We start from the raw sequence: 27,251 nt of genomic DNA, 5'->3' as shown, positions 1-27,251 counted from the left end.
GAAGAAGAACGAATCTCTGTTTCCTCACCACAGACAGTACCTGTGCAGCATTCCTATTGTTTCACTAGTATTTCTAGGACGTATTGCCATGACTGGCATAAAACAGGGCGACACGCTCCCTTCTCGGCTGGCAGCTCCTAAAAGCGATGCACGGTCCGGACCGCCGTCCCGCAGGGTAGCAGGGCGCACACCCGACTCTCGGGAAGGCCGGGCCGCTCATCCCACCCCCTCTGGGCCTCGGCAGCACCTACCAGGGCTCTGCGGGGGGCTGGCTCGGGTCCCCCGCGCCTCCGCAGCCGCCCCCTCGGCCTCGGGCGCTCCGTGCCGGCGGAACGCTGCGAGGGAGCGGCGGGCGCGCCCGGACGGCGGCCGGCAGCGGGCGGGGCGGGAACCCCGGCGGCGAGGCCGCGCTTCCGGCGGGCGGCGGTGACGGGCGGGCGGCGGCGGCGGCAGGTACCGGCAGCGGCGGGGCGGCGAGGGCTGCCCGGGCAGTGCGGCCGGGCTCTGCCTGCAGCAGCGGGGCCGGCGGCCTGTCCTGGTGCTGCTGGGGCGGGGGAGCGGCCCGGCGGCCGGGCTGGGGCTGGGGCTGAGCCGGCCGGGGCTGGGCCCGGGGCCCCGAGCGCTCCGCCCGGTGTTGCCGGGCTCGCCCTGTGTGAGGGAGCGGCTCGGTTCGTGCGCGGGGCGCGCCTGGCGGGAAGAGCGCGGCTGGTGAAGCGCCGCGGGCAGCCGGGCGGGGAGAGCCGGGCCGGCAGCCCGCGGTGTCCCGGTCCCCGCTGGTCGGGGCAGGCGGCGCGGGCACCGCCGGGCCTGCTGCTGGCCGCTCCCGAGCTCGGCGGCTGCGGCGGGGCTGGCGCGGGCTGCCATTAATCCCGGTGCCCAGCAGCGGGGGCTGCTGCTTGTCCTGCCCTCAGGCAATTGGCGTGTACTCGGGAACCTTTGTTGTAACAGTGTAAATAGTGAGTTCGTGAGTCTCGTAAGCAATCTTGAGGTTCGCTCGGGGATCTCCCAGGAGATGAGTCGAAGGGAACGGGAGAGAGCAGGTGTGTGGTGGAGGAGGAGGGCTGCAGGGCTGTGTGTGCCCCGCTGCCTCCCTCACGTGTGAGTCCTGCGTGGGTCCTGCACGGCACCGAGAGCAGCTTCTGTACTTTGTGCAGCAGCTCCGGAGAGGACGCTTGGAGAGTTCAGCACCTTTGCCCTCAGACCCTGCAGAGAACCAGTAGGGGGAAGCTGACTGCTCGCTGGAGTGGATTTCCAGCGGGCACGGAGGTAGCCTTCAGCAAACGGATTGAGATGAGTGGGGAAGGAAGGCTGCTCAATTAAAAAGCTGTTGTAATAATGAAGGGCCGAAGGGCTTCCCTGAGCAGTAGTGTGTCTGTCCTGAGTTTGCTTGTCATGGTGAGCCAGGACAAGGTCTGGCCCTCGACCTCTACATTCTTTCAGGATAGTACCAGGGTAGTGATGCTCTTGGTGGCATTATCAGTCTTGATGTGAGGGAAGGCAAGGGGTGGGCTTTGTGAGTGAGTCTTGGTTCTGGACCTCATTCATGCACGTGAGTACCCTGAAGGTCTGCTGCTGAGTAACTGCTCCCTTTTCTTTCAACCTGCTTGTTTTTAACACTAGCAAAGTGCAGGGCCTTGATTGATGTGTACAGGAAAAGAGACATCTGTGCAAATAGGCTGAAACTGGGAGGAGGTGTGGATGGCAGCAGAGTCATAAAAATAATCCCGGAACCAGGACGGTGTTGCATCTGACCATTGCTTGTTCGTCTTGCATGGAAGAAGAGGCCACTTTGCTTGTGTAATTCTCTATTGTATGAACAGCTTCAGGGTGTGGTAATATATGCATGGACATATTTTGAAGTGTAATTCACTTCTGAACTAATAGTACGTCTGGAAGAGAAACAGGAAAAGGAAACTACCAAGCAGGTGTAGCTTAGAAATAAGTGATAGAAAAGTAGTGAAACTGAAATTGCAGAAAAAAAATAGTTTTCATGAACAGCAGCTACCAGGATTTCCTGCATATGATGTGAATGGTCTTCCCTGGGTAAATTCTGGATCTTATATAAGGAACCTTCAGAATTCCAGAATTTGTGTGAAAATTGTATTTTAATGGTCTGAGTTCTCTCCTTTAGTGGAGTGTGCTGTTCTCCATCATATGTCTCTCTTGTCTAGGAAAGTTAATTTTTATTACACAGCAAGTGTTCAGGTGTAGTGCATTTGCAGAAAACATACTTAAATACTCAGAAAAAAGGTAACAGTTGGCTCTTTAGAGCCTGGCAGTAAGTAAATGCTTCTGCTGCCATGTGTTATTCTTTAGGTTTTAAATTTTTGGCCAGAATTTTTGTTTTTCAAAATCTAGATATGTAATTTTTCTTATTATTTGCTATATGGAGTGTACCACCTGCATCTTATCATGACATTTATGTAAAACAGATGCAGTTTTAAAACTGAATTAAATCTGTTGAAATTGTCTTTTATTGTTAAAAAACAGGAAATGTTTTTAACAAACACTTTACTCATTTTAACAACTATATCACCATGGTAGATATGGATTTTCTGTTTAATGACAGATCCTTAGGGATCATTTTTGACTACACAGGGAAGCATCTCATGCAGCTGCACTATTGGAAAGTGAAATGTGTATCCTTATATGAAGATCCTCAGTTTGTGTCTGACATGCTAACTCCAGTTTTCTCCTCGGAGCCTGCTAGCTCCCAAGCATTCAGAGGACTGCATGTCCTAAACTGCTCTGTGGTTATCTGATGTGAGACCCTCTGCTTTTGCCTTTTGTATGTTGGGAAAGGGCTGGAGAAAAATTGCAAAACCTTCTGTGGATCTCTGGGTACTACAGTAGGGTTCACAAGAAGGACCTGCAATCTAAGAGGTCTGCTCTGGATCCTGCTTCCATTAAAACCATGGAGCAGTAACTTATGGCCAGGGAATGGAGCTGGCTGTGAAAACTGCGTGAAGGTGTCTGGAGAGGTTTGTCTGTTTTCCCAAGGGAGGAGGTCAGAGCACTATCCACTGGGCTCTATCTCACACTTTTTGCAGTGTGGATCCTGCTAACAACTTCCTTCTTCCACATGGTGCCACACTAAGATTAATTTTATCCCTCAGGGGAAATCTCCCAGTACTGTCTCTGGACAAGTGCTGCAAGCTGACTGTGAAGCCAAGTGGTGAGTGTAGGGACAAGTGTAGGGACACTTGGTGACTTGCTGGCCCTGTGGCAGTACCATCACTGCTCTGTGGGGGAATTTGGATTTGGTCCCCAAGTTTTCAGGACTTGGCTTTGGGGAAGTGGTTGCTACTGGGCGTCCCCAAGAATCTCCCATGAAAGGCGTCTCAGCCCCACTAGGGCTGGGAAGTCCCTGAGAGCTGTGAATGCTGAGAGGCTGTCCTGGGGAGCCATGGATGCTTCCTCAGCATGGAGCACTGGCTTTTGGGGCTGCTGAGCTCCTGTGGGAAATGCTTTAAGCTCGCTGAGTCATAGGAGTCAGTGCCTGCTGTTACCATAGAAATCAGATCAGCTGCTAGGGGTGGGGAGTCCTGGTCCCTTGGCTCCACTGCTGCGTGGCTCCAGCATGAGCTCACAGTGCTAGGGAACCTGGTTTCTTGCTCCTTACCCTGTCGAGACCAGAGGAGGTCAGGCAGCTCTGGCAGCCCTGACCAGAGGGAAGGGAAAATAATTTTGCTTGGATCTTTGCATGGCTGCAGTGGTGGGACTGTGTATCTGATGTGCTGTCTTGATGACCTGCTGTCTGTATATGTCATGATCTTTCATATTTTGGGAATCATTGCATTTACAAACAATAGCTTCCAGTCCTTTGGGAGCCCCAGAGAGGTGAAAACTGGTTATGAACTGGTGAGCAGCAGATAAGGGGGGACAGGAGGTAAATAGTACGCTTGGAATGTTCCAGAGGGAGAAGAGCACCACTGAATATCCATTTTCCTGTGCTCTCAAAATGCATCCCCAGGCTTGGTGGCAAGTATAGACATGAGCATGGACATGACACCTTCCAGAGCTCAATCTCTCACAGGTTTTGTCCTCTGTGCTCAGTCTGAGTAACTGTTTCATTGTTTTCTCTGGATGAATATACACATTCAAGCTCTAGGGATGGAAGATGCAAAATGTTGCCCCCTCTCCGTTCTGCTACAGGAAATAGCTTTACTGTGAATGTACTTTTCACACTAAGGTGTTGTGCCTCCTCAGATCATCTTTGAACCCTTTGCTCTCCTCATAAAGCAAAATAAGCATCACTGTGAAACAATGCTATTGAGACTTGCTGATGCAAGGTGTCACTTGATTTTTCTACAGTTCCTCTTGGCTTGCTGCCTGCTGACCTCTGAATTACTGTCCACGTGGTCTGTGTGAGCAGGCCAGATCTACACAGTTGTCCTTTTTAATGTTTCCTTGCTTACTTCCAGGAGACTGAATTCAGAGGATAACAGCTGCTTCCCAAGGATTGTCCCTAAGAGTTGGTACTCTTTGGAGGTCCTGTATGCTGTGCTAGCTCAGTCCCAGCTTTAATGTATCTTCTGCTTCAGATGAAAATGGGAAATATTTGCAAACAACAGCAAATGCACTGAGCTGTCTGTTTCTTGGACCCTCTTAATTCTTTGGTTTCTTCACATGCTTGGTGAAAAATATTCAGGCAGTATGGCTTTAAATGAAAGAGGTGATTCCTTGCTGCTAGCTATTGTGTAGAAGATAGGATTTACTGGGTGATGCTGAAAGGAGATGATGATTGTGCGCGTATTGTTCTCCCTGTTTTAATGGCTCCGCCTAAAAAATTCCTCTTTTAAGGAGCTGCTCACTTCTCTGTTCAGATCGAAGCACACTGAAGCACTCACTTCAGTGTTGTTGAGAGCTCTGGTTCTCCATTATGGGGGGAAGGGGGGGTGATTCTTGGGAAAGCTTCCAGCACTGGGCCAACTGTGGAAAGAGCCGGGCTTTGTGCCAGCCGTGCGGAGGGAGGGGGAGCTCGGAGCCCTACAGGGAGTGTATCAGGCAGGGGCTGGTGCAGCCTGTCGCCTTCTGCGGAGTCCTGGTGCTGCTTCTGTTTCAGGAGAGAAAAACTATTCTGCCCAGAGCTGTGGTCAAGCAGAGACTCCTTGAGAGGGTTGGTACAGCTCTTGATGGCTTTTGATAGCAATTGGCATGAAAGAATCTGACATGTTGAGCCTCTGGCAAGGAGGAGGAGGAGGAGTTTCTGCTTGTGTTAAGGGGGAGGGGACACAATCTCTGGATAAGTAAGGATAAGGGAGTATTGGGGGCAAATCAGTGAGAGGAGGAAGTGTCTGTAGGGAGGTAGATTTGTGATCTCTGTGTCTCACCTAACAATCTCTGCAGTCTGTGTTGTAGACACAGCGAAACAAACTGCAGTATTTGGAGACCATGGCTACAGACCCACTCTCGGAGCTTCAGGATGACTTGAACTTGGATGATACCAACCAGTCCCTCAGCCAGCTCAAACTGACCTCCATAGATGATAAGAACTGGCCATCAGATGAAGTCCCTGCTTTTCCCAAATCAGGTAAGTATCCTGCTTGTTTGGGATCTGGGTTTTGGCCAAAAAGCAGTTGTTTGTCTTGCAGCATTGTGGTCATATCTACATATACAGAGAGCCCCAGCTCCATTTAAAAGCTTTATAGACACATTAAACTTGTACACACCCAAGTGAATCAGCCTCAGTATTGAACAGCATTAAAAGTGCAGAGCCAGCTGCTGTAAATAACCTCTTCTCAGTCCTGTGCTTGACTGCATTTTGGTACCGACAGAATAGATGTGCTGTAAATCTTTGAGTATGCTTCATTATGGTCTCTTGCAGGAGAGTTTGGCTTTCTGGACTGGAATGGTCTCAAACTTCCATCTGGGAGGTGGGGCTGGAGATCTGAGTGTTGCTCTGAAATCCTGTGCTGTGAACTAGGAACAGAGCAGTCAGGAAAATTAGCTCAAGGATATATAGTATGACCATCCATCAAGGGACTATGTTAAGATTCTCCTTTCCTAAAAAGCCATGATGGTGTCCTTGGGTTTTGTCTTTGTGAATATTTGTGACGTATCTGAGCATTTGTTTGAGAGAGTGTACATTCTGAGGGACGCATATGGATCTCATAGGACTGAGAGGACTCTTCTGAAGTCATTGCTGTTCTTGTCCACTCAGAATTTCAAAAGTGGATTTTCAAGGTGTATAGTTGCATACATCAGTCCCTCCCATGTAGAAGTGCCATTTTTTCTTATATCTCTATCTTTCTGTACTTGCCAATGTCCTCCAGATCCCTTCTTCTGATTACTTGTTTCTTGTGCTTTGTTCAGATGACTCCAAAGGCTCCCCTGAGCCTGTCACTCACCTGCAGTGGGATGATCCCTACTATGATATCGCCAGGCACCACATTGTGGAAGTAGCAGGTAGGAATCTTCCTGTTTTCTCCTTTGATGTCTTTGCAACTGGGCTGAGGAAGGACTTTTCTAATAGGGCTCTGGGGACATCTGCTGTTTGCCAAGCCCAAGTGGCAATGACAGGTGGCACAGAAAGAGCACCAAACTTCTTGAATGTTTGTGATATGTGTAATTATCCGCTGACTTCACCTAAACTTGGGTTATTTCTTGGCTCTTGCTGACTTGATTATATTATTGTCAGGACTCAGTTGCTTTTGCTTAATTGTTTTAGATATGACTCTTTACTACATCCCGAGCACAAAAGTGGTTTTTGCTTGATAATGCTGCAGAAATTATGAACTTAAGCAATACAGCTGCAAGGTCCTCAGCCGACTGAGTAATCCACAGTAGGTGGCATCACTCATATCTGAATGACCAGAGCTTGCCATCCTGTACAGAAATCTGAAATAGGGGGAATAGGCCTGTGTTCCACTGCAAGGAAACAGTTCATTCAGGGTCACAAGCATTTGGATTTTGTTTGTGTTTTCTTGTCCATATTATTTTATTTATGCTAACCCTTGGTGATATACTGCTGGGACCTCCATGAGAAAGAATTTTGGAGCTATTTTTTAGGTTGCTTTGGTAAGCCTGAGTGAAGGGTAAGGCCAGTTTGTCTTGTGTTCCTTGTTTTTTTTTAAAAAAGAAGCACTTCTACAACTTGTTGTGACTTGATTCATACTTCCTGCTTGACTATAGCCACCTCCTACCCCTCCTGCTGCCACCTACTGCCATCTCTCTGTACCTTGGTCCCTGCCCCACATGTGAATTGTCAAGGAAGCAGAGGCACAAGCTGGTGTCCTCCTGATTCAGGGTTGTTGTTCTGCAGCAGAGTTTGACCACAATGGAAAGAGTCTCAGGCACTTACTTTGGTAAGAGTTGTCTTGATATCATTCTTTTCTGTGCAGTTTTCTCAAATGAGCTTTCTTTTTCCTGATCTCTCATGTTCCATCTTTTGTGGAACAAAATTATAATGAAAGACTCAAAACATTTTTTATTGTTTTCCTGCTCAGTTTGACAGGCCAGGTGTTTGACATTTGTTCTGTTATGCCTTATAGATTTGCCAGAAGTGTTTTCATTTACAAATGTGTTGCTAAGCTTCTTTTCCATGAAGCTGGAGTTTCAGGACTGGGGTTTATAGAGGTCTGCACCCTGGTCTCTGCTGCTGAAACTGGAAAGGGACAGATGTATGGACTCCACCATTTCAGTGGTAATAGTCAGAATATTTGGAATGTGAATGGCACAGGTAACTGGTGTTTGAGGACTCTGGAAAAGGGTGAGTTAAATGATAACAGCTGTTCACTTTAGGCTAAGCTTCAGACAAAGTGCTTAGCAGAGTTTAGATCAGAGACATTGATAAGGCTGGAATGTCAGCCCATACCAAGGATGTACTTTGTTGCCTCCTGAGATAAACAGCACTCTTTCTGAGGGATTTCTGTTCCAAGGTAACATAACTTTTTCTTTGACAAGCTCTCTGAATGGAGTATCACTCCAATGGACGTGTGTGTCAGTGGCTGTTGGAACGTAGCCATGTGGCCATTTGACATGGTCTAGGGTAGCTAATGAAGAATTAGCCAGCTTCCTGCAAGGATTCCGGGGTGGGATGGTGGCTGACTGAGAGCCGTGCCTGCATTCTGAACTCTTCCCTGTTGTGGTTTAAATTTGTATTCCTAGTGAGCTCTGTGTGCCTGCAGTGTCTCTGTGTAGTGCAGAAACAGCTCAGAGAAGCTTCTGTTCTTGGCTCTTGCTGGCCAGTTTTCACGGGTAGCTGATGTGTCTGAAAGCATGTGATGGTCCCACACATGGCCTGTGGTGTGATGCCTTCCTTGGCACTGGGAGAGCTTGGAGCACAGATCCAGACAGAGGATTTGCTACCATGTAGGTTTGAGACTTGCTGGTTTCTCATCTCCTGAAAGGAGAATTTGGGAAGTTGATCAAAGAGGTCTCACTTGTAATCTTGGTTCTGGGGAAGCTGTTAAATTTTTTTGTGGTCAGTAGTTGAGAATTTTAACTGTTCAGAGTATCTGAGAGGGTAGTCTTCTCTGGATTGTTGTTGGAGGCCAACAATCTGGGAAAGTCTGGAAAAATCCTATTAGAGGTAGCTTGGAGAATAAAAATCTCACTGGAGAATTAATATGAAACTGTTCAGATGTGGCTCTGCTGACAAATTGTGTTTGTCAGCAGCTCCAGGTGCAATGAACTGGCTATGCTGAGCCTGAAACAAAATTACCCTACATCTCTTGTAAATATTAGCAAATGGCAGCAGATCAAGGATAGTTTTATCCACTCTATTGATTCATTAGCTTTCTGTCCCATGTCCTTCCCTGTTCTGCAGCTCAGAGCAGAAAGCTTGTGGCTAACTCTGTTCCTGCCTGCCCTGAAATATGTTCTGGGATGATGATGCTATTTTGAGACAAAAGCAGAAGGCTGGTTCCCATCCTCAGGCTGAACTCCATGATCCCAGTGTTATCCTGTGTGGTCAGAAAAGTAATTGCTTCTTGCTGGATGTGTGCATGGTGTTGATAACTTAATAAAAGCCCAGTTTTGATGGCAAAAAGCACACTCGTTTTCTAGCTGACCTTAATTCAGTCCAAGGCACGCTGGATTTGAAAATTCAGTCTATCTGACCTAAGAGAGGAAAGTACTGAAAAACATTTTGCAGAATTTGTTAGGAAAATAAGCTTTTGGAGTTTGTTTTTCCACTTAAAAATAGTGCAGCAGTTTCATGGAGACTCTCCTTTGTGCCCTATGCTCCTGTCTCTTCTGGGGACTAGGATCTTGTGGGAAGAGGCTGTCCATGGGAAAGGAGCAGGCATGTCACTGCTGTCCCATGTGGTGGTGTGTTACACAAAGATGACAGCAAAAGGCATCCGGGCCACAGTCCTGAGGGAGTTTTCAGAACTGGAGTTATTGTTAGGAATCACAGTATTTTAGTTTAAGGAAACATTCTTTTGGTTCCGGGACTCGGTGCTTTTCTGAAGGAAGATGTTGGTGTTCTGCTGGTCCTTTCAGACCTGCCTTAAAGTGTGTGTTTACGGAGTGTTTTGCACAGGCCCTGGAGAGGTCTCTGTTTTTGTTCTTCTTGACTCCGAGTGCCTCTTTTAGTGAGCACTGTAGCAGTGAAATTCTTCTTTACACGTGGCCTGAAACTGAAAGAGAGGAGGCTTGATTTCATTGCACAGTCCACTTCTGCAGAGTGTGTTTTTTTCCTTGCTTACGTCACATAGCATTTGGAGGAAACACAAGCTCCTGGTTGAGGGCTGTTAAGGAACTATCCCAAGTTTCTGTTATGTTGAGAATTTCTGTGTTCTCCTGCCAGTTCTTAAATGGCAAAGGTGCTGCTTCCATCTTCTAGACGTGACATAGTCTTGGCCTTGAATTTAGCTCAGGCTGAATTGCAAAACTAAGGCAGGTAGTTAATAATAGTCTAAAGGTTTCTGGAGATGGCAATTCATACTGGAAACCTCTGGCTGTGTGGGAAGAGCAAAACTCTTGTCAGCTCTGGCAAGGTGTTCCTTCCTCATTCTGCTGCCCAGTCTGAACTACTGGTCTCTTCTTTATGGTCAATGTGCAAAACTATGGCTATGAGGTTTATCAGCATTCCCATTTTACCCAGTAACTACCTTGCTTTCTTTTGGGATAAGAAAACAGGAGCCTAACATATATTGCCATATGAATTTCTCACTGCCATGGAGGGTAGAAGGTGTATCAGTGGTCAGGAAAGTGGCTGTCACTATATACTCCAGCTATGTAATCCCTGCCCTGTGATTTCAACACTTTGTTGGAGCTCAAAGCATGTTTCTGCTCGTCTGTGTGGGGAATCTGCTGCCTCACACCATTAATTGTCAGTCTGTGAGGCTGTCCTTGCAGAAAAGCTGTGATGCCAATATATGTAAGACCTGTAACTGAATTGGGAAAACAAGGTGGAGAACTGAGTGTACTTTCTTTTGTGTTACTGGATTGAAGCAATTCCAGCAGTAAATCTATTTTCATTGGTACCAAACCTACCCAACAAACATGACTGCAGGTGCCAAAGCTGTAACTGGTGCTGATGATTTGCTGTAGGTGTTGGTGATTGACATGGGGAGGTAAAATCTATCTTGGAGCACCAGCAGCTCTTGTTTCTCTAAGCAGGCAAAGGTAGAAGTGGCAGACAAAACTTGTGTGGCAGGGTGTCTTTGGTGGCTAATGGACTCAGTAAAGGCCCATTAGCAAAGGGTAACAAGGGTCCTTTTCCCTTCAGGCATGATACATTGTTACTGGCTCCATTAGTAGAGACTTGCCTGCATTTCTGCTGCTTTTGAATGTAGTTTCCAGCTTTTAACTTTTTTGTTTGTTTAAGAATATTTTGTATGATAAAAAAATAAGAATTGCTTCTATAGAATTGAGTCCATCCAAAGCAAGCCCAGCTTGTGCACCATATTTTGATATGCAAGGTCAAGGGAAGGGAGAGTATCTAGAATTTTAAGTTTATAAGGGAGACTAAGAGAATGGAGAATTTCTTCCTAGAGCTCTGCTCTGCAAAGGCTCCTGTGGGTCTGTGGAGAATATAGCTGTGAGAGTGATGGAAAGGGGCTGGGTGTGATAGTGCAATGCCTTCATAAACTATAGGAACCTTTTTAAAATTCGAATTGACAGTTCTGTTTTTTTACTCAGAATCTACTAATAATGAAAAAAGTAATGGGTGTGGGATGTGTTATTCGTATGGTATGATGCCATTCTCTGTACACTTCTGAAGTTGTTCAGAGAACTTCAGAATTAATTGCAATTAACCCTTTTAAAAGTGGCAGTACAGCAGTTACCATTTTGGTGGCAGAGGAAGTGTAACAGTAAGGGCAAGAAATTTGCTTATACAGAGTTAGTTGCAATTTCAAAAAGGAGATTTGGTAATCAAGGATTGCTGTTATTGCCTCTAATTGTTAGATGAGGCTGCTTTTTGCAGAGGAGCATGGGGGAAAGATGAAATGGAAGGAGGTTGAATCCTGCAACAGGACAGCAGCTAAATGCATCCCAGTGGCAATCTGGCTAGGCTCTCAGACTTTACCCTCATGATTACTTTCTGGGAAAGGATGCAAAGCTTGGCTTGCTATAACTTTTTTTCTGTTCCTCCAGACCAGGGTGCACTTGATGGGGCCCAACCAGGTAGGTAGATTTTTTGTGGCACTAACATTTGGTTCTGTAGATCATGGTATTCCTTTAGCATGACCATGGCCTGTAGCTGGACTGTCTCAGGGGAGCCCAAACTTTGCTCAGCCTTAGGCTGCACTGGCAATTTTTCAGGAATCCAAAGGCTGCACAAAATTGTTGTCTGAGGGCTGCACCTCTGCCTCAGGCACAGCAGAATCATCTGAACCAAATTGGGTGTGTGGGCTTTACTTTGGGCTCTTTGGGGCTCATGGGTCTCAATGTAAATCCTGTTCCTGTCCTGTCATGGTGGTGGCCTGCTTGGACCAGTTCAGTTTGAGCTCCAGTTCATCCTCTTATCATATGTAGTTTGGAAGTTCATTCTAGGATTGCTTCCTATTCTTTCACATGATCTGCTGCTGCACTCATGTGCTGAGCAGCTGGCACTTAAACTGGATTCTCCATCTGAAAGCAACTGTTATCTATTTCTTCTCCATTTGGCTGCAGAGATGTTGTTCTGGTAACTTGTTTGCCCAAAGCTATGCTTGACTGCCCTGGGCTTGCTGAGCATTTGTTAATACTCTCCGGACTTCAGTCCTAAGTCTCAATAATTTGGCTGCTGGTGCTTTCATGCTTCTCAATGTACATGAAAACTTCTATTGGTGTGAAATTCTTACTGCTAAGACCTTCACACAATTAATGGAAATGCTGATTCTCATTTCCTCATTATGTGAGTCTTCTCCCCCTTTTTCTATGCTCTCAGACATTCTCCCATTCTGCATTCTTTAATCTGACCCTGTAGTATATTTTGTATCAATTAAAGCTATATTCACTTCATAAGGTTTTCTGATTCTGGCAGTGTTTGGATGTTGGGAATATCAAGGTGGATGAATCATGTATTAAAATACTTCTGCTTTGATCTCCTTACCTTCAGGGCTAAATCCACTTGGGAATTCAATAGGCAGCTAAAATCTACTATGCTTAAACGTTTCCCAGCTGTGCCATAAGTTTAGCACAGCTAATTGAAATTAAATTACATTTGACAGGTTTTTTACTCACAGTGGCTCTGATTAAACATGCTAAGCTTTGTGAAACTTGTATAGTAATATTCTGGTATTCTGTAGTGGTGCTCTTTCCTTGTCCCTCAACTCTGTTAACTTTGCTGTTTTAGCAGTAACACTAGCTTTTGGTGGCAAGTTTTATCCATCTTCATTGTCTCAGTATCAAAGTACTAGGATATTCCCATATGAATCTTTAAACCAGATGGGCACCTAACTGAGGCAACCTGATGAGAGGAATGAGCAATCTCTAGACTGCAGTTAGGCTGCCTCAAATCATGACATAAATGCTAAAGGATATATTTCAGAATATGTAATGGATATATTTCTGTTTACCCAGAAATAGTAAATAACAGGATTTGCATACCAAGTATGTATTTTCTGTGTTGGCTGTGTAAATTCATTTAATGCCCTGTCTTGGGACATTACTGCCATCTTGATGTGAATTTCTGCTGTAATGTGTTCATATTCCTGAAGGCTTCCATCTGAAACATTTGCCTCAGTATTTTAATTTCAGCCCTTTTAGAAGTTTGGCCTTGCACTCATGGCTTGGAAACACAGCAGTGATTTTCCTTGCCCCTTGTCTTAGAAGTGCCCTGGAAATGCTGCTTTTCAAGTGAGAAGAAAAACACAGTTCAGGCCTTAAAAGTGCCATAAAAATATTCAGGGACTTATGTCCATCAGTGCTGCAAGTTCATATCTCTTTAGAGGAGCATCTGTCTTGTCTGGCTTTAGATATTGGCTACTGTCTTGCTCTTTGTTGTTAAAAGCAAAATAATCTGAATCACATCCTTCAGGGAGGTAGTTTAATTCCCGTGTACATTGAAAATATTTTTTAAGTTGAGGTGTTCTGTGAGTACCAATAATGCGTTATTGGTTTGTTGTTAGCTACTGAGCATTCCTCATCTGGGAGAGGCAGAAGGCAGCCTGAGAAGCCAAGTGATTACTTCATGGTCTGTAGTTGTGTTCAGTGGAAACTTCAGCTATTTGGAATTGCAAACAAAGGGTGAAAACCTAGATACACAAGATTAATACTGCAAACAGGAAAGCAAATAGTACAAGAGATGGAGCATCTGGGAAAGATCAAACCTGATAAGAATCTGTTCTGTAGGAGGCAGAGGGGCCACCTGAAGGTAGTTTCCTCCAACAAGAATGCATGGAATGGGCTTTAGGTTCTTGTTTATAAATTGGAGCAACTAATTATTCAGCTTTGGTGCTGAATTTTTGATTTTGTCATGTCTTGAACAAGGAGACTGATCAGATATATGTCAGGTAGAAACAAGATTGGCAGTTGATGGTTTTGAAAGTTTCTGTGTTGACAGGCTGAGCTCAGTGTGATGAAACTGGAGCAAAACCCAGAACTCAGAAGAGGGCATGCTGGTTCCTTTGTAGGTCTCATGCATAAATTCATTCTGATTTGGAAGGCAAAGCAGGCCACTCCTTTTTCAGTCATCCTGGGCACTGTAGATTATCTTTTGATGTACTTGGTCCTGGAAATTGTCCAGGGAATACATGCCATCTCCCCTTTGAAAGAATCATAGATTGTTTATTCTTCACCAGCGATCCCAGACTATGTAAGGAACAAGACTGTAGACGTTGCATAGGCCTTGCTGTAGGCTTTTATGTCATTTCAGAGAAAGCTATTTAAGGTATGTCGTTCTGGAATTGTGATTTGTCAGGTCTGATAATCAGTGCCCAGAAGCCTGAGCTGAGTGTATAGCCACCCACAACATGGCATGAGCATGGTACTGTGCTGCACACCACAGAGGCCTGCCTTGATTAAATTTGAAGTCTGCATCTGGCCCTCAGACCATCCACTCTGGCGTGAAATGCAGCCTCAGTTAACTGAAGATCATCTGTTCTGAATTTAGCATAGAGCTACATATGATCTGCAAAGATCTGTTATCTTTCTGACCATTCTCTTTTATGACTATAAAACTCAACAGATTCTCAAATGCTGCGTCTTGGTGTTTTATACAGGCAGGACCCTTTGTCCTTCAGATAGAGACATATGAGTTGCACAAGACCAATGGGAAGGGTCACAATATGCCATGTTCCTTGCCCAGGACTTTGTAACCTGCACTTAGTCTTTTAGACAGCTCAATTACATTAGACCTGGCCCTAAAGCTCACAATGACCTACCAAGAAACTGGGTTAGGCAGAGAGTGGGCTACCATGGGATATGCAGTGTGATGTTGGTCTTGTGGCCTGGCTGTGACTGTACCCAGTTGTTCCAGATGAGCCTTGCATCACTCTCCTAGTCCTGCATTCCAGGTCATGCGTCCTCCCCAGTGCCCCGATCTCCGCATGTGAATGTCAATGTGATGGCCTGTGCCACCCCGCTCCTGGTCCTACCTAGTGCTGCCACAGTGTCCTTAGCTTTGGTAGAATTTCTGCCTTGTGTGCATCAGCAAATTCTGTGTTGTCTAGTGACTTGAAAATGGGACTTGCAAGGTGAAAATAAAAAGAATAAAGTAGCAAGAGAATCTGTTCTGGCAAGATGAGGACAAAATGGGGCTGGTGGCATCTTAATGTCATGGCTGGTGTGTATGAATTCTCTGGCTGCCATTTGTAGCACCAAGTGGTCATCTGGTACTAACAGCATTCCCAGAAATATCAGGTTTGCTGTTCTGAGACCTCAGTTGCTGCGTGGCAAGTGTAGCCAAGTGATAGTTAAGGGCCAGAGCCTGTGCATAGGTGAGAAAATGGCTGCATGAATATTATAAATCCATACTGGGAAAATGATGTATTTCAAGAGGAATGATGTATTGCGGGTCAGTCCTGCATAAGTAGTGATCCTTGCTGCTTTTCTGTGCTGTGGTCTGTGTGAGATGGTTTACCATATGGGAGTAAGGAGGGTATTGTTGAGTATAGCCTCAACAGCCCCATTCACTGTTGCACTCTCTGCTTGACAAGAAAACACAGGTTTCAGAGCAGGGTGAGTAGCTAAAAAGGTGGGAAGACTTTTACCCTTAATACTAAAGGAACCATTTCATGTTCACTGCTGCTAAAAAGAAGCCATCTTTGTGGAAATGGGTTGGATGTTGTGTTTGGGGGAGAATCAGACTTTCCCTCAAACTCTGTATGTCTGCGGGATTTGTGACCTGGTTCTCACTTATGCAAATCTCTCTATTCCCCAGCATGTCTCCTAAGCTTGGCCATGCTTGGTGTCTGCTTGGGCTGTGTTCATGGGGCTGAGATCTCTGCTGGCAGAAGTCCACTGATGGTTGAAGACTTGCTTTGGGGAAAACTTGGCTTGTTGTCTCTGAAGCCTCAAGTGGTGGCTGGAGTGTCCTCCATGACATGATGGTGCTTTATGGGTTATTTGGCTCCAGTGTGATGGGGACTGTTTTCTGCATGGCTTTTACAAAGAATGCTTTGTCGTGCTGCACTTTGCAGCTCCTTCTGTCTCAGGCTGGAAAAATCTCTCTGTGGATGGAAAATCTAGGAAGCGGTGAAGAGCTTATTCTGCAATCCTTCTGGAGAATCCGGCAGCCCTGCTTGGCCCATCTGTAGAAGAGACTTTTCTTTGGAAAGATGAGAAATCATCTGGAACTCATCCAGAAGAGTTCTTATCTGGAACTGCTCTTTTTCTAGGATTTCTTTTGTTTCCAGGGTATGGAATGGCCTGTGTTCTGTGTGCAGAACTAAGCTCCAGGTGAAGCAAAAAACAGGTGCACCAGACTATTAGAAGTTAGTCTGGACTGTGTGCAGGGTGGAAGGAATTATTGTGCAGGTGAGGGGCAGTTTTCCCTATGCCTCCCTGGACGTGTGTGCATCAGGAGCAATGCCCAGGCACAGCTTTGCAGGATTAATACTCTGAGCACTCTGCTCAGTACTTGGCTCCATCCCTATATGCCCGGAGGCATTCTGGTTTCCCGTCCTTCATCTCCATTCAGGGCTGGAGCAGGGAATCTGTTCTTGATTCTCATTGTTGACTTGCCAGGCCTTTGGTGTTCAGGTTTCTGCTTCCACACTAGGCCCATGATAACTGCTGAAAATCAGATTTAGCATTGCTGGCAGCTGTGCCTTGTTACGATGGTTTCTCATTCTTTCTTTACCCCTTGCTGCCAATGCCACAATGAAGTATTTAACTCCTTGTAATCTCTGACATTTTATCTGCAGGTGATGACAAATATGGAAGAAAAGTAATTTTGTTCAGTGCCTGCCGGATGCCCCCAAGTCATCAATTAGATCACGTGAAACTGCTGGGGTAAGTAGAGTCTTAGGCTGCTGTTAATTTCTTAAATCTGACCTAATTCTCAGCTGCTGGATTCCTGGGGACAGATCCATCTGCAGTAGCTTCTTTAGCTGGACGTGTCCTCCCAAGTGCTTACCTCCATTGCTGGAGATGCAAATCCTCTGTTATGGCACACAAAAAGAGTCCCAAAGGGAGGAATAGCCTCTCTGTAGTAGAGCACAATGTGAGTTCCTCAGTTCTTTGTTCTAGGTACCTGAAATTCACACTGGACCAGTATGTGGAGAGTGACTACACTCTGGTGTACCTGCACCATGGCCTGACCAGTGAGAACAAGCCATCCCTGAGCTGGTTGCGGGATGCCTACAGGGAATTTGATCGCAAGTGAGTAAAGCTGCAGCAGCAAGGATGTTATGTGCTGTTCTGTAGCCTAACAGAGGATCTTCCCCAGCCCCCCTGTGTAGCTTGGTGATCATAATTTACTGTCACTTACTCTCCTGCTTAAGGAGGTGGATTGTTGTTTAATGCAGACTGAATAATAGGTTAAACAGCTCCTTCTGTAGTTACATCCTTTAAGCCGATGGGCAAGCAGCAGGACCTGGTGCAAGTGTGTCAGCCCCACAGTGTAATTGTAGGTTCCTGGGAGGCTGCTCACTGGTTTTAGATGAATCTTGGAATACAGGGTAGCATGCCCACAGCTGCAGAGCATGGGAGAGCAGAGGTCATGAGTGCTGGGGTGTGGTGTGGCCCAGTGCAAAAGGCATGAAGCAACCCTGGTGCCTTAATCTTGTGGAAAGGTTAGTTCCTCTGCTTAAAGTGCAGCTTGTCATTACTGGGCTTCTCTTGACAGGTACAAGAAGAACATCAAAGCCTTGTATATTGTGCACCCAACCATGTTCATCAAGACCCTCCTGATACTCTTCAAGCCTCTGATCAGGTAGGAAGGAAGCACTATTGGAGGCTCACCTGCATGTTCACACTGCAGGGGAACAATGGGGCCTTCTCAGAGGGGTACAAGCTGAGCCCAGGCTGCCAAGCCTGTCCTGGAGTCTCTCTCCTTTTTCTGTCTCCTACTTCTGAGCTCAGAAATGCTCACACACCAGAAATACCTCTTTAGGAACCTACAGAGTTTGCAGCTCTGTGATACTCCTTTTCTCTCCAGCCAAGTAGAATTAAAAAGTTGCAGGCTCTGTAACTCAAATATTTAATTTATTGTGATACTGAAATAATAACTCTATGAAATAATAGGGAGTAAAATCTTCTCAAGCCTACTGCTGAACACGGGAAGGAGAAATCCACCATTTGAGGGAGCCTGCTGCTGCTAGGGCTTCTAATGTATCTTGGAAAATCTTTGCATCTCCTGGTAAAATAGATGGAGTGAGAGAGCTATGTGGGTGGCATCTCTGGTCCTCAGCCATACCTACCCTTTGCCCCACTGATGTTTCTTGCAGCCCTCTGCTCTCCTTTTCTGTAAGAAGTCAGTTCTGTTACTGGATTTCCCAATTCCTCACATATCTACCTTTCTCTTGTTTTTCAGCTTTAAATTTGGACGAAAGATTTTTTATGTGAATTACCTTAGTGAGCTGGAGGAATATGTGAAGCTGGAACAGTTGGGGATCCCAAGCCAAGTACTAAAGTGAGAATACTGTCTGTCTTCCCCTTGTTTAGGGATCTGTGAGAGGGGACCTTTTGTAAAGAGTGGCAAGATAAGGAAGAGATTGTTCCACTCAGGTTTTGCAGGGTGTGGTAACATGTTGGCTTCAAGACTGGTTTCTCTCTGTAGTCCTTCCTGCATGTCCTTGGCCCCAGTCCCCAGTTCTGTCTTTGAGTTAAAAATCCTCCTGCAATGGAGCACCAATCCTGCATCTCCCACTCACTCCCTGGGGACTTTCTGCAAGATACTGACCTTAACACTGACCTGGAGCTCATGGTGTGCATCTGCTGTTGTCTGGGCACCTGCTTAGCTCATTCTGCACTGCTCAGCTTGTCTTTGAGGCTTCCCAAAGTTTCCATAATCTCAGTCCTACCAGATTGCTTCCCTGTCCCACACCCACATATGCATCTGTCTCATCACAAGCAGTGCTGTCCTGGCCTCCTGCCCACGCTGTTACTCAGCTACTCCACCTCTTGATTACAGATAGATACTCCTTTTCTCCCTGCTTTTTTTCTTTTTTTTTCTGGCAACCAGATGTTTGTTCTTGTGCTCTAGAGCTGCCTGTGGTAGTTTTGCATAGGTGTAATTTGCTGTACTAGTCTGGTGCTGCTACCAGTGGGTGTGCAGTGCTGGGTTCATGCACTTTCTGGGAGGTGGAGTGCCTTTTTACTAGTCTGTATTTTGCTGCAGGTATGATGAATACCTGAGATCCCTGCAGAAACCTTCGCAAGTGCCCCAGAAGCCAACACCCCCACGCCCACCACTGCCGAACCAGCAGTTTGGAGTCTCCCTACAGCAGTGAGTATTTCTGGACTGTGTTGCTTTTGCCCTGACTTGCTTTGTATGAGGTCACTGTATTTATTACTGAACAACACCAGAAAATGGCTGAGACATTTCTGGCAGTTCAGACTTCCTACTAAACTTTAATAATTTTCCTGAGGAACTCTGTGCTCGTGTCCAGATCCTGACTAACTCAGTTCAATTCCACCCTCTTGATCCCTGGGTTAGATTATTTTTGCAATTTAGGGTCACTAAGGGAGGAGCAAAATAAGAGCCATGGGGACAGCTTTATGGCACTAGAAACTTCCTTTTAAGCAAAAGAAGTCTGTAGGAGGCTGACAGGGTTCTCTTTAGGACTATGCTACTTTGAGCAGCGCTGCAGATTTGTTTCTTAGTTGTTTTCCAAATCATAAATTCTATTTTAAAACCACCTTTATTCAGGCCTGTAGTGAATCCCACTCCCCATTCCTGCCCAGTGACAAAGGCAAACACAGACATTGGCAAGGGCTGGTGATACTGAGTGTTGAATGTATTTTTAACTCTGAGTGTGGTTTTGCCTCCCTGGGGAATGAGGAGGAGCCAGTACTGTGTAGCTAGACACATCCTCTGAGGCAGTCTGGGAACACATTCCCCAGCTTCAGTGCCACATTTCCAGCTGGTGTTTGCCATGGTGCCGTGGTGCCTGAGCTCGTGGGCAGCCTGGGAGGGGTGAGCAGCTCCCAGCTATCGAGTGGTCTGGACAATCCAATGGGAGGGTGGCAGCAAGCACCCTGGCATCATGAGGTTTTCCCTGACGACCATTTTGTTGATAAATCTTCTGTTACAGGAATGTGGTGGCCAAAATTTTTTTTCTCATGTGTCAGCTTCTTTCTGCCCTTGCTCCTGTGGGGAAAGAAAAAGGAAGTGTAACCCTTTTCACCTGATGCATAACTAGCATCCTTGCCTTCTGGGAAACCTTTTGCCCTGGAATACAGGGTTGAGATTTTTACAGAGGATGGAACCCTTTGCCCTGGCATATACAGGCTGAGATTTTTACAGAGGATGGAAAAACATTCCTGCGGTCTAGTAATGACCTTGTATTTGCGCCAGTGAATGATGTAACATGATGGGTGAAGAGGATAGAAGGCCAGAATAATGGCTGAAACAGGGATGGGGATAGCAAGATCATACGTAGTACAGCTTGTGTGGTAAATTCAAGAATTGGAGGCTGCATGTGGGGTAGGACCAGTCCTGTGTGCCAGTCATGTGTAACCTGTTGTTTCTTGGTGCAGTCTCAGGGAGAAGAGCCCTGATCAGTCTCCTGTTCCTCTGGTGGTCAGAGACACCATTGCTCACTTGCGGGAGCATGGTAAGTGTTTGGGGACACTGCAGTCCCATATCAGTGACCTCTGTTCTGTCCAAGCTCCCATCAAGACTGTGGTAAGATAAAGAAGAACAGCAGTCTAGAATAGGGTGTAAAGCCTGACCTAGGTGACAGCCTTCAAGTGAGATTGTGGAGGGCTTAGGAGACCTCCTTATTTTAAGAGTCTGTGTTCCCACTTGTGTAAAAGTAGCCAAATGCCCCTTGTATCCTTTGTCTGATAGTGGAAGCAGAAAGAATTGTTGTACTCTAAAAAAGGGACTTGTTGATATCTGTCTGAATGCCCCACAGCATGGATTTATAATTGTTAAGGCCAGCATTTTTAGAGATTCTCACATGGCTGATTTTTTTCTTCTCCATCTGCTGTCACTTCACAGCTCTTAATACAGAGGGCATTTTCCGGAGATCAGCAAATACACAGGTTGTCAGAGAGGTCCAGCAAAAATACAATATGGGTAAGTGCCCAAACACATCAGAGCCCCTCTCATTCCCTAATTACTACTGTGCAACTGCAGCTGTGTAGGAACTAGTCCATCATGGATTTTCTCCTTCTTTGATAGGTCTGTAGGTGCAGCCTCATCTTGGGGTATGACCCAAGTATGACCCAAGTATGAATTGCAAAGGAGAAGTATCTGGTACTTCTGCTGTGTGGAAAGCATATTCCTTCCCACTCATATTCCTCTTATTATCCTTTTTTTTCCCTGAAAGTTTCCCTGTTTCTTGGGGTGAGATGTACCATCTTACTCTGGTTATACTGAAGGGACTTAAGATGACCAGGATGAAACTTAGTCATGTTTCATTTGATGACTTCTAAAAATGTAGTGTTGGATTCAGCACTGCTTTGTATATGATTTTGGGACATATTTTTCCACTCTGCTAGAAAATGTGGTACTTCAGGATTCTATATTTTTTAAAGTACCTCTTCCTTAGTTTGGACTGTGGCCATCATGTCCTGTCCTTTGTCTGGAGGAGGTGCTGTTTTGGCCAGTGGGCATTGAGTCTCTGCTCTACTTTCTCAGGTGTACATGTAGATTTCCAGGAATATGAAGATGTCCACCTCCCTGCTGTGATTCTCAAGACCTTCTTGAGGGAGCTACCTGAGCCACTCCTCACTTTTGGCCTCTACAGCCATGTTGTCAGCTTCCAGAGTGAGTTGTTGTAACAAGTGCTACTCCCTGAATGTTGCACTGGCTAAGGGCAAAGATGTCTTAGTGGAGACATGCATGGGATACCTTGTGACTGCCAGCAGGGCCTTCATCAGGATGGCTGCTGAGGATTGTCGTGTCTCTCTTTTTTAGGTGTGGAGGAGGTGAAACGTGTGGAAGTTGTTCGCAAAGCACTCCAGGATTTGCCGGAAGAAAACTACCAAGTGCTCCGTTTACTGACAGCCTTTCTGGTGCAGGTGGGCACTAGCCTAAGCATTTGCTTGTCATAACGCTGAGAGGTGCAGGCAGGCCTTCAGCCTAAAAGGTGCAGGCATACAGCCTGTGTGGTCTATACCAGGGAGGCTGGAAGCTCCCCAGGGTGGAGGTAGAACTACAAAGTAGCTGAGTAGAAGAGGGGGTCTCACATCTGCTTTAAAGTACTTGCTCCTGCCAAGAAAGCCACTGCATGGCCATTCAAGAAAGAGGGAAGATCATGAGTGGTGATCTGGACTTGTAGAGATATTATCTGACAGTGCTCTTGATCCTGTTGTTATGATATAGCCTGGTCAGCTTTTCTCCTCTTATTTTCTCTGTCTCTGGCTTTGGGAAGGGTAGGCAGCTGCTGTGCTATTCTCTAGGATTCACAGTTGTCTCTTTCCTTCCCACACAGGTCTCTGCTCACAGCGACAGAAACAAGATGACAAACACCAACCTGGCAGTTGTGTTTGGCCCAAATCTGCTCTGGGCCAAAGATGTGGCCATCACTCTAAAAGCCATCAATCCCATCAATACCTTTACCAAATTCCTGCTGGACCACCAGAAGGAGCTGTTTGAGGCTGCGGAGGCCTGAATCCAGGCCAGCCCACACCTGAACACTGTGCCCACCTTCCCCCTTCTTTGTCTTGGAGCTGTGACCAAGCTGTCTCCAGTACAAAGGGACCACTGATCTTCTGGGTGATGAGCAGAGTGAGGGCTGTGGAGATGATGGTGAAAGTGTGCAAGTAAGTGAGCAGGAGACCTGCAGCTCTGGATGGGCAGGGGAGCTGGTCTCCCAGCTGCTGAGACTGGAGTCCTAACCCACCTGTGCAGCTCCTCCAGGGCTCATCACCGGTCTTCTGCCCTCTCAGATGATCTGCCTTCTTTTCCTCCTTCCCTTATGTGCAGTTTTTCTGCCCTCCTGGTCCCTTCCTCAGCACAGATCTTTTTGTTCAAGCTCCCAATAGCCCCAGCTCACCCCTCCTTGCCTCAGCTGGGCTGTTTGGGTTAGGGTGGGCTTGCTGGGTTTTATGATGAAGACATTCTTACTGTGAGTGCCATTTCTCAGCACTGAGCATGCGTGCTGCCTTTCCCCAGGGACACTAAAGCAGGGAAGGGAGCAGCAGGAGCCCTTGTGCTTCAGGTAGCAGCATGTCCTGCACTTGCAAACAGCACTCTAGACCCCCTGCTTTTGGCAGGCAGGTGAAGGACAGGCTCATGGCAATGGGCTGTGTTACCTGTCAGACTCCAAAGCAATGAAGGTGAGTTTAGCCCAAAGCCCAGCTCCTCTGGGGTCACCCACTCCAGGTACTATTCAGCATTTGCTGGACTGCAGTGGGTGACCTGCCTCTGTAGTTATCCAGCTCAGGTGTGTTTGTCCCTCCAGCAGCACTTCCAGCCTGGCTGGGAAGGTTCATGCCAGGCTTGGCTGTGCATGCAGGACAGCTGTGACCCTTTGACAGCTGGTGAGTCTGAATGGCAGGAGCAAGTACCCTGGTGGCACTGAGCTGCTGAACACCATGAGGATCACCATCTGTCCTGGCAGCAGCACAAGGCCTCCTCTTCTGGCACATGTACCTGTGTTGACTGGCACAGGCCGCCTTGACTAGTTAGTTGTCTTTTTGAGCACAATGTTCCCCAGCACAGTAACAGAGAGCATGGCCTTGTTGGAAGGTCTGGGGACTGGGGCTAACCCTCACCATGGAGTGTACGAGGCCTGGATTACAAATTTCTGCCCAGGTGCTGAGCACTTGTGCCAAAGCTGTGAGGGAACAGCTATTCCATGCCAAGGGCCTTTGCTGTGTCTCCTCCTGGGTTCATACTTTCCACCCTGGCATCTGGTCAGAGGCATCCTGTATGCCCTGGGCACAGCAGGAGACATGATGTTATCTGCAAGGCAGGCTCAGAGTGGGGTGGTCCTGGCACCTCCCTGGGGCAGCTGTGATACTGTCACAGCATCTCTGTTGGGTTTGCATTGCCTCATTCCCATTGCCTGAGCTAAAAGAGATCCTTCTCCTCAGCCTGGGCCTGTCTGGGTTTTAGGAGGGAGCTTCTAGCCTTACTTCACTGGTGTGATTTACCTTTGTATCTTGTGCCCTGTGTGCCTGGGCCAGACCTCCCTGCTGCATCTGGCCTCAGGGACAAATCTTTAGGACCAAGCAGAACTGTTTTTTTAAAGCTACTGGATGCTAAAGAGAATTTGCTTTTTCATAATATTTTAGCCTGCCTTTAAACACTGACCAAGGGTTGGTGCCCCTGGTGTAGTCAAAGTAAGTGGCATCTGCTGCAGGAATTAAGGAGATTGCTCTTTTTGCTAAACTCTGGAATGGGGATGGGTGCAAACGTAGGCAGCTCTGCAAGGCAGCGCAGGTCCAGGCAGCTGCCTTGGAGGAGGCACACCAACGTGTGGGTGGGAACAGTGCACAGGAAAGTGAACATTACTAAGACTTGAAGCAAGAGAGGTTCTAAGATAGGACTGGATCTGATCCTTTCTGGATACCAGGAGACTTTGCCCTATGGAGGCTACCAGGCTGCTGACTTCTTCAGGTCTCCCTCTTCCAAGTGTAGGAACTTTCTCTGTTTGGCCAGGATGTGAATTGTTTCATCCTGAACAATTCACAGCAGTAGCTAAGTAAATGTTTTGGAGGGAGAGATAATCTGCTCCTAATGCACTTGTGATCTCTCCTAGAGTGAGTTAGCAGGTCTCATGTGCTGTGGAAGAGTAATCTGGGGTGGACTAGTGTGGAGAGAGGTGTACCTCCCCCAGTGTTTAAGGGGCAAGGCCGTGGAGGCTGAGGGAGCCCAGTGCAGCCCCTCTTTCCCTGCAAGCATCCTGCTCTGTGGAGGCTTTGGTAGGGGGAGAAGGAGACTTGGTGCTCTGACTGTATCTGCAGCTGACACTGGTGTCACCTTCATCTCTGTAGAGGAGAGGCAAGCCCAGTTAACTTCTGGGACAAATGCCCAAGCTCAGCAGCCTGGAATCCAAGTGCCTGTGTGCATGAGGCCTGGCCCTGTGCGCACTCTGGGGAAGGTGGTGTGTTCTGGCCTTGCAGAGCAGCAAGGACTGTTTCCTGCCCAGTAGCCAGAGGAGCAGTGCTGGAGTAGCTCCTGTCCATGGGGAAAGTGGAGGGAATACTGCAAGCATCTGAGTTCTGGCTGAACTTTGGTGGTTTATTTTAGGGGTTTTTTGGGATTTAGTTTGTTTTTTTTGGGTTTTTTGGTTTGTTTTTTTTAGTGAATTCTTGAAATGACGTTTCCTTTTTTAGCAAAATAGAGGCTGGTTCATCCCCTGCTGGCAGGGATAAAAGCCTGATCCAGTTCAGTGCTTGCAGGGAGCAGATTCGGAGAGTGTTCAGGGAACTACTACTGCTCATAGTGGGAAAGTGCTTGCAAATCCTGGAAGGGACCCACTGTAAATATCCCCTTGCCTCTGCTGCTCCTTGTGCTGGAGCTGCTGAGGGCCCTGGAGCAGGCACAGTAACCAGGGTTGCTTTTGCAGTCTGTTCTCCTGAATGCCTTGTATTGAAATATTCCTCCTGTGAAAGAACTGGCCCGGGCCTGCCTGCAGCCTGTGTCAGGTGGGTTGTTACCAGAGCCTGCTCCTGCCAAAGCCAGGGGGTTAAATTCCCTCCTCACATGGGCAAGGTGCTGGCTGGGCTGGGTTTCTCTGCCTTGTATAGGTCGGGGGTGGTATACAGTTAAGGTGCTGGTTTGTGTTGATTTTCTCCTTGCTATAGAGCTGCCCAAGGGTCTCTTCCCTGGCTTACCTGTCAGGTTAGCTATTAGCCATTTCTTCCTGTGGGGGTACTTGTTCTGCATCAACCTCCTGCTTTTAGCACCTAGAACATTCCCCTCTGCTAAGCCTCCTGCTGTCTTAATGGCCTCTGATCACTCCCTGGCCCAAGCTGTGAACTGACACCAGAGCTTCTGGGTGATGCAGGGGGTCTGGGGCCATCCAGATGCCTTGTGTGCTGACATGAGAGAGCTGAGGGCCAGTTTGGTCCCAACTTCCTTTTTTATGCACAGGGGCTCCTGTGCAAAAATTTCGGCTTTGCTTTTGTTGCTGGTGTTCCCTGCCTTCTTCTTTGTTGATGTTCATCAGGTGCAGGCCTGAGTTTTCACAGTTCACACTGTTTATTTTTTTTTAATCTGCACCAATCTTGTATTTCACAGTTTGCACTTTTTGTATTTCAATAAAAATCAAAATGTAATCTCAGATCCAGACGTTTGTCAAGTGGCAGCAGCAGTGACACATCTACAAGAAACAAGTAGGGCTGTCTATGCTGCCAGCCACAACCATGCTGCAAGGAAGGAAAGAAAGTATGAAATGCCTCCTATGTGAGTAACTGAACAAATACTAGGTTACAGGAGCCTTGGCTGGAAACAGAATTAAAACAAAAATTAAGTAGTATAGGTTTGGCTCTTCTGAAGAGGGCTGTTCTTCCATGTTAACATCTTCCTGTCAGGATGAGCAGTCTGCCTAGGATTTCCAAGGGTGCCAAGTGGGAGTCACTTTAGGATTAGCTGGCTAAGTTTATCCTGGGACTAGGTGATGCACTCAGCAGAAGCCTGCACCTTCTCATTTCAATGTATGTGGATTGCTAACTTGATGAACAGTAGTCTGGTTAGGACCACCACACTCCCCTTGATCCATATTCAGTTCACTACTTTTTCCTAAAGACTGCAATTTGCCTGTTACATCAGTAAGCTTTTTGGCTAGGATGCAATAATTAGGAGTAGAATAGAGAGTGCTGGGGCTAAAACCATCAGCGCTGGGCAGTAGCCTGACTGCTGGGATGTCAGGGTGATGTGTTGATGCTGATGTCTAAACTGTGCTGCCATCAGTTTTTACTGTACCAGTTAAGGGCTTCCCAGTGTTGCCAGTTCCCCTTCTGCATGTTGACATGGCCTCTGTAATGGGGTCAGTGTGGTTAACATGCCAACTGTACAGCAAGATCTCAAACCTCTCAGTGCAGCAGCTGGTCCTGGCTCTGGGCTTTGTCACAGTGACCTGCCTGGCATTGTGCTCTAGCAACATCAGCTCAGAGGAGCTGGAGAGCAGGTGCATCTGTCCCTGACAGGGAGCTGGCACTGGCAGAACCTACGGTAAGTGCAGCCATGGGCAGTACTGAACGCAGTGTGAGCACCATTGCAACCGGACACGTTCTCATGAGTAGCTGCGCCCTGACTTTATGGACACTGTTCTGAGAACATTTTTTATAAATACATAAAGTAGGCTCAC

General features: G+C 46.9%; 1 protein-coding gene across 4 annotated transcripts; it reads left to right on the top strand.

Moving 5' to 3' along the window:
* The first annotated feature begins 297 nt into the window (after positions 1–297).
* On the top strand, positions 298–26,225 carry ARHGAP1 (Rho GTPase activating protein 1). Of its 4 annotated transcripts, none has more exons than XM_064424788.1 (14): positions 298–453; positions 5,350–5,533; positions 6,316–6,408; positions 11,548–11,577; positions 16,743–16,830; positions 17,068–17,199; positions 17,666–17,752; positions 18,353–18,451; positions 19,160–19,267; positions 20,521–20,597; positions 20,987–21,064; positions 21,629–21,757; positions 21,908–22,011; positions 22,425–26,225. In XM_064424788.1, exons 2-14 carry the CDS (start codon positions 5,395–5,397, stop codon positions 22,602–22,604), a joined length of 1,344 nt encoding a protein of 447 aa, XP_064280858.1. In that variant the 5' UTR covers positions 298–453; positions 5,350–5,394; the 3' UTR covers positions 22,605–26,225. The 4 variants fall into 4 exon arrangements, with proteins under 4 accessions (XP_064280858.1, XP_064280860.1, XP_064280859.1 ...); XM_064424789.1 differs by lacking the exon at positions 298–453 and adding an exon at positions 2,459–5,119; XM_064424790.1 differs by lacking the exon at positions 11,548–11,577.
* Positions 26,226–27,251: the final 1,026 nt, after the last annotated feature.

This window comes from Passer domesticus, chromosome 6 (assembly GCF_036417665.1).
Source record: "Passer domesticus isolate bPasDom1 chromosome 6, bPasDom1.hap1, whole genome shotgun sequence".
NCBI lineage: Eukaryota > Metazoa > Chordata > Aves > Passeriformes > Passeridae > Passer > Passer domesticus.
This window is presented reverse-complemented; position numbering and strand designations above follow the sequence as displayed.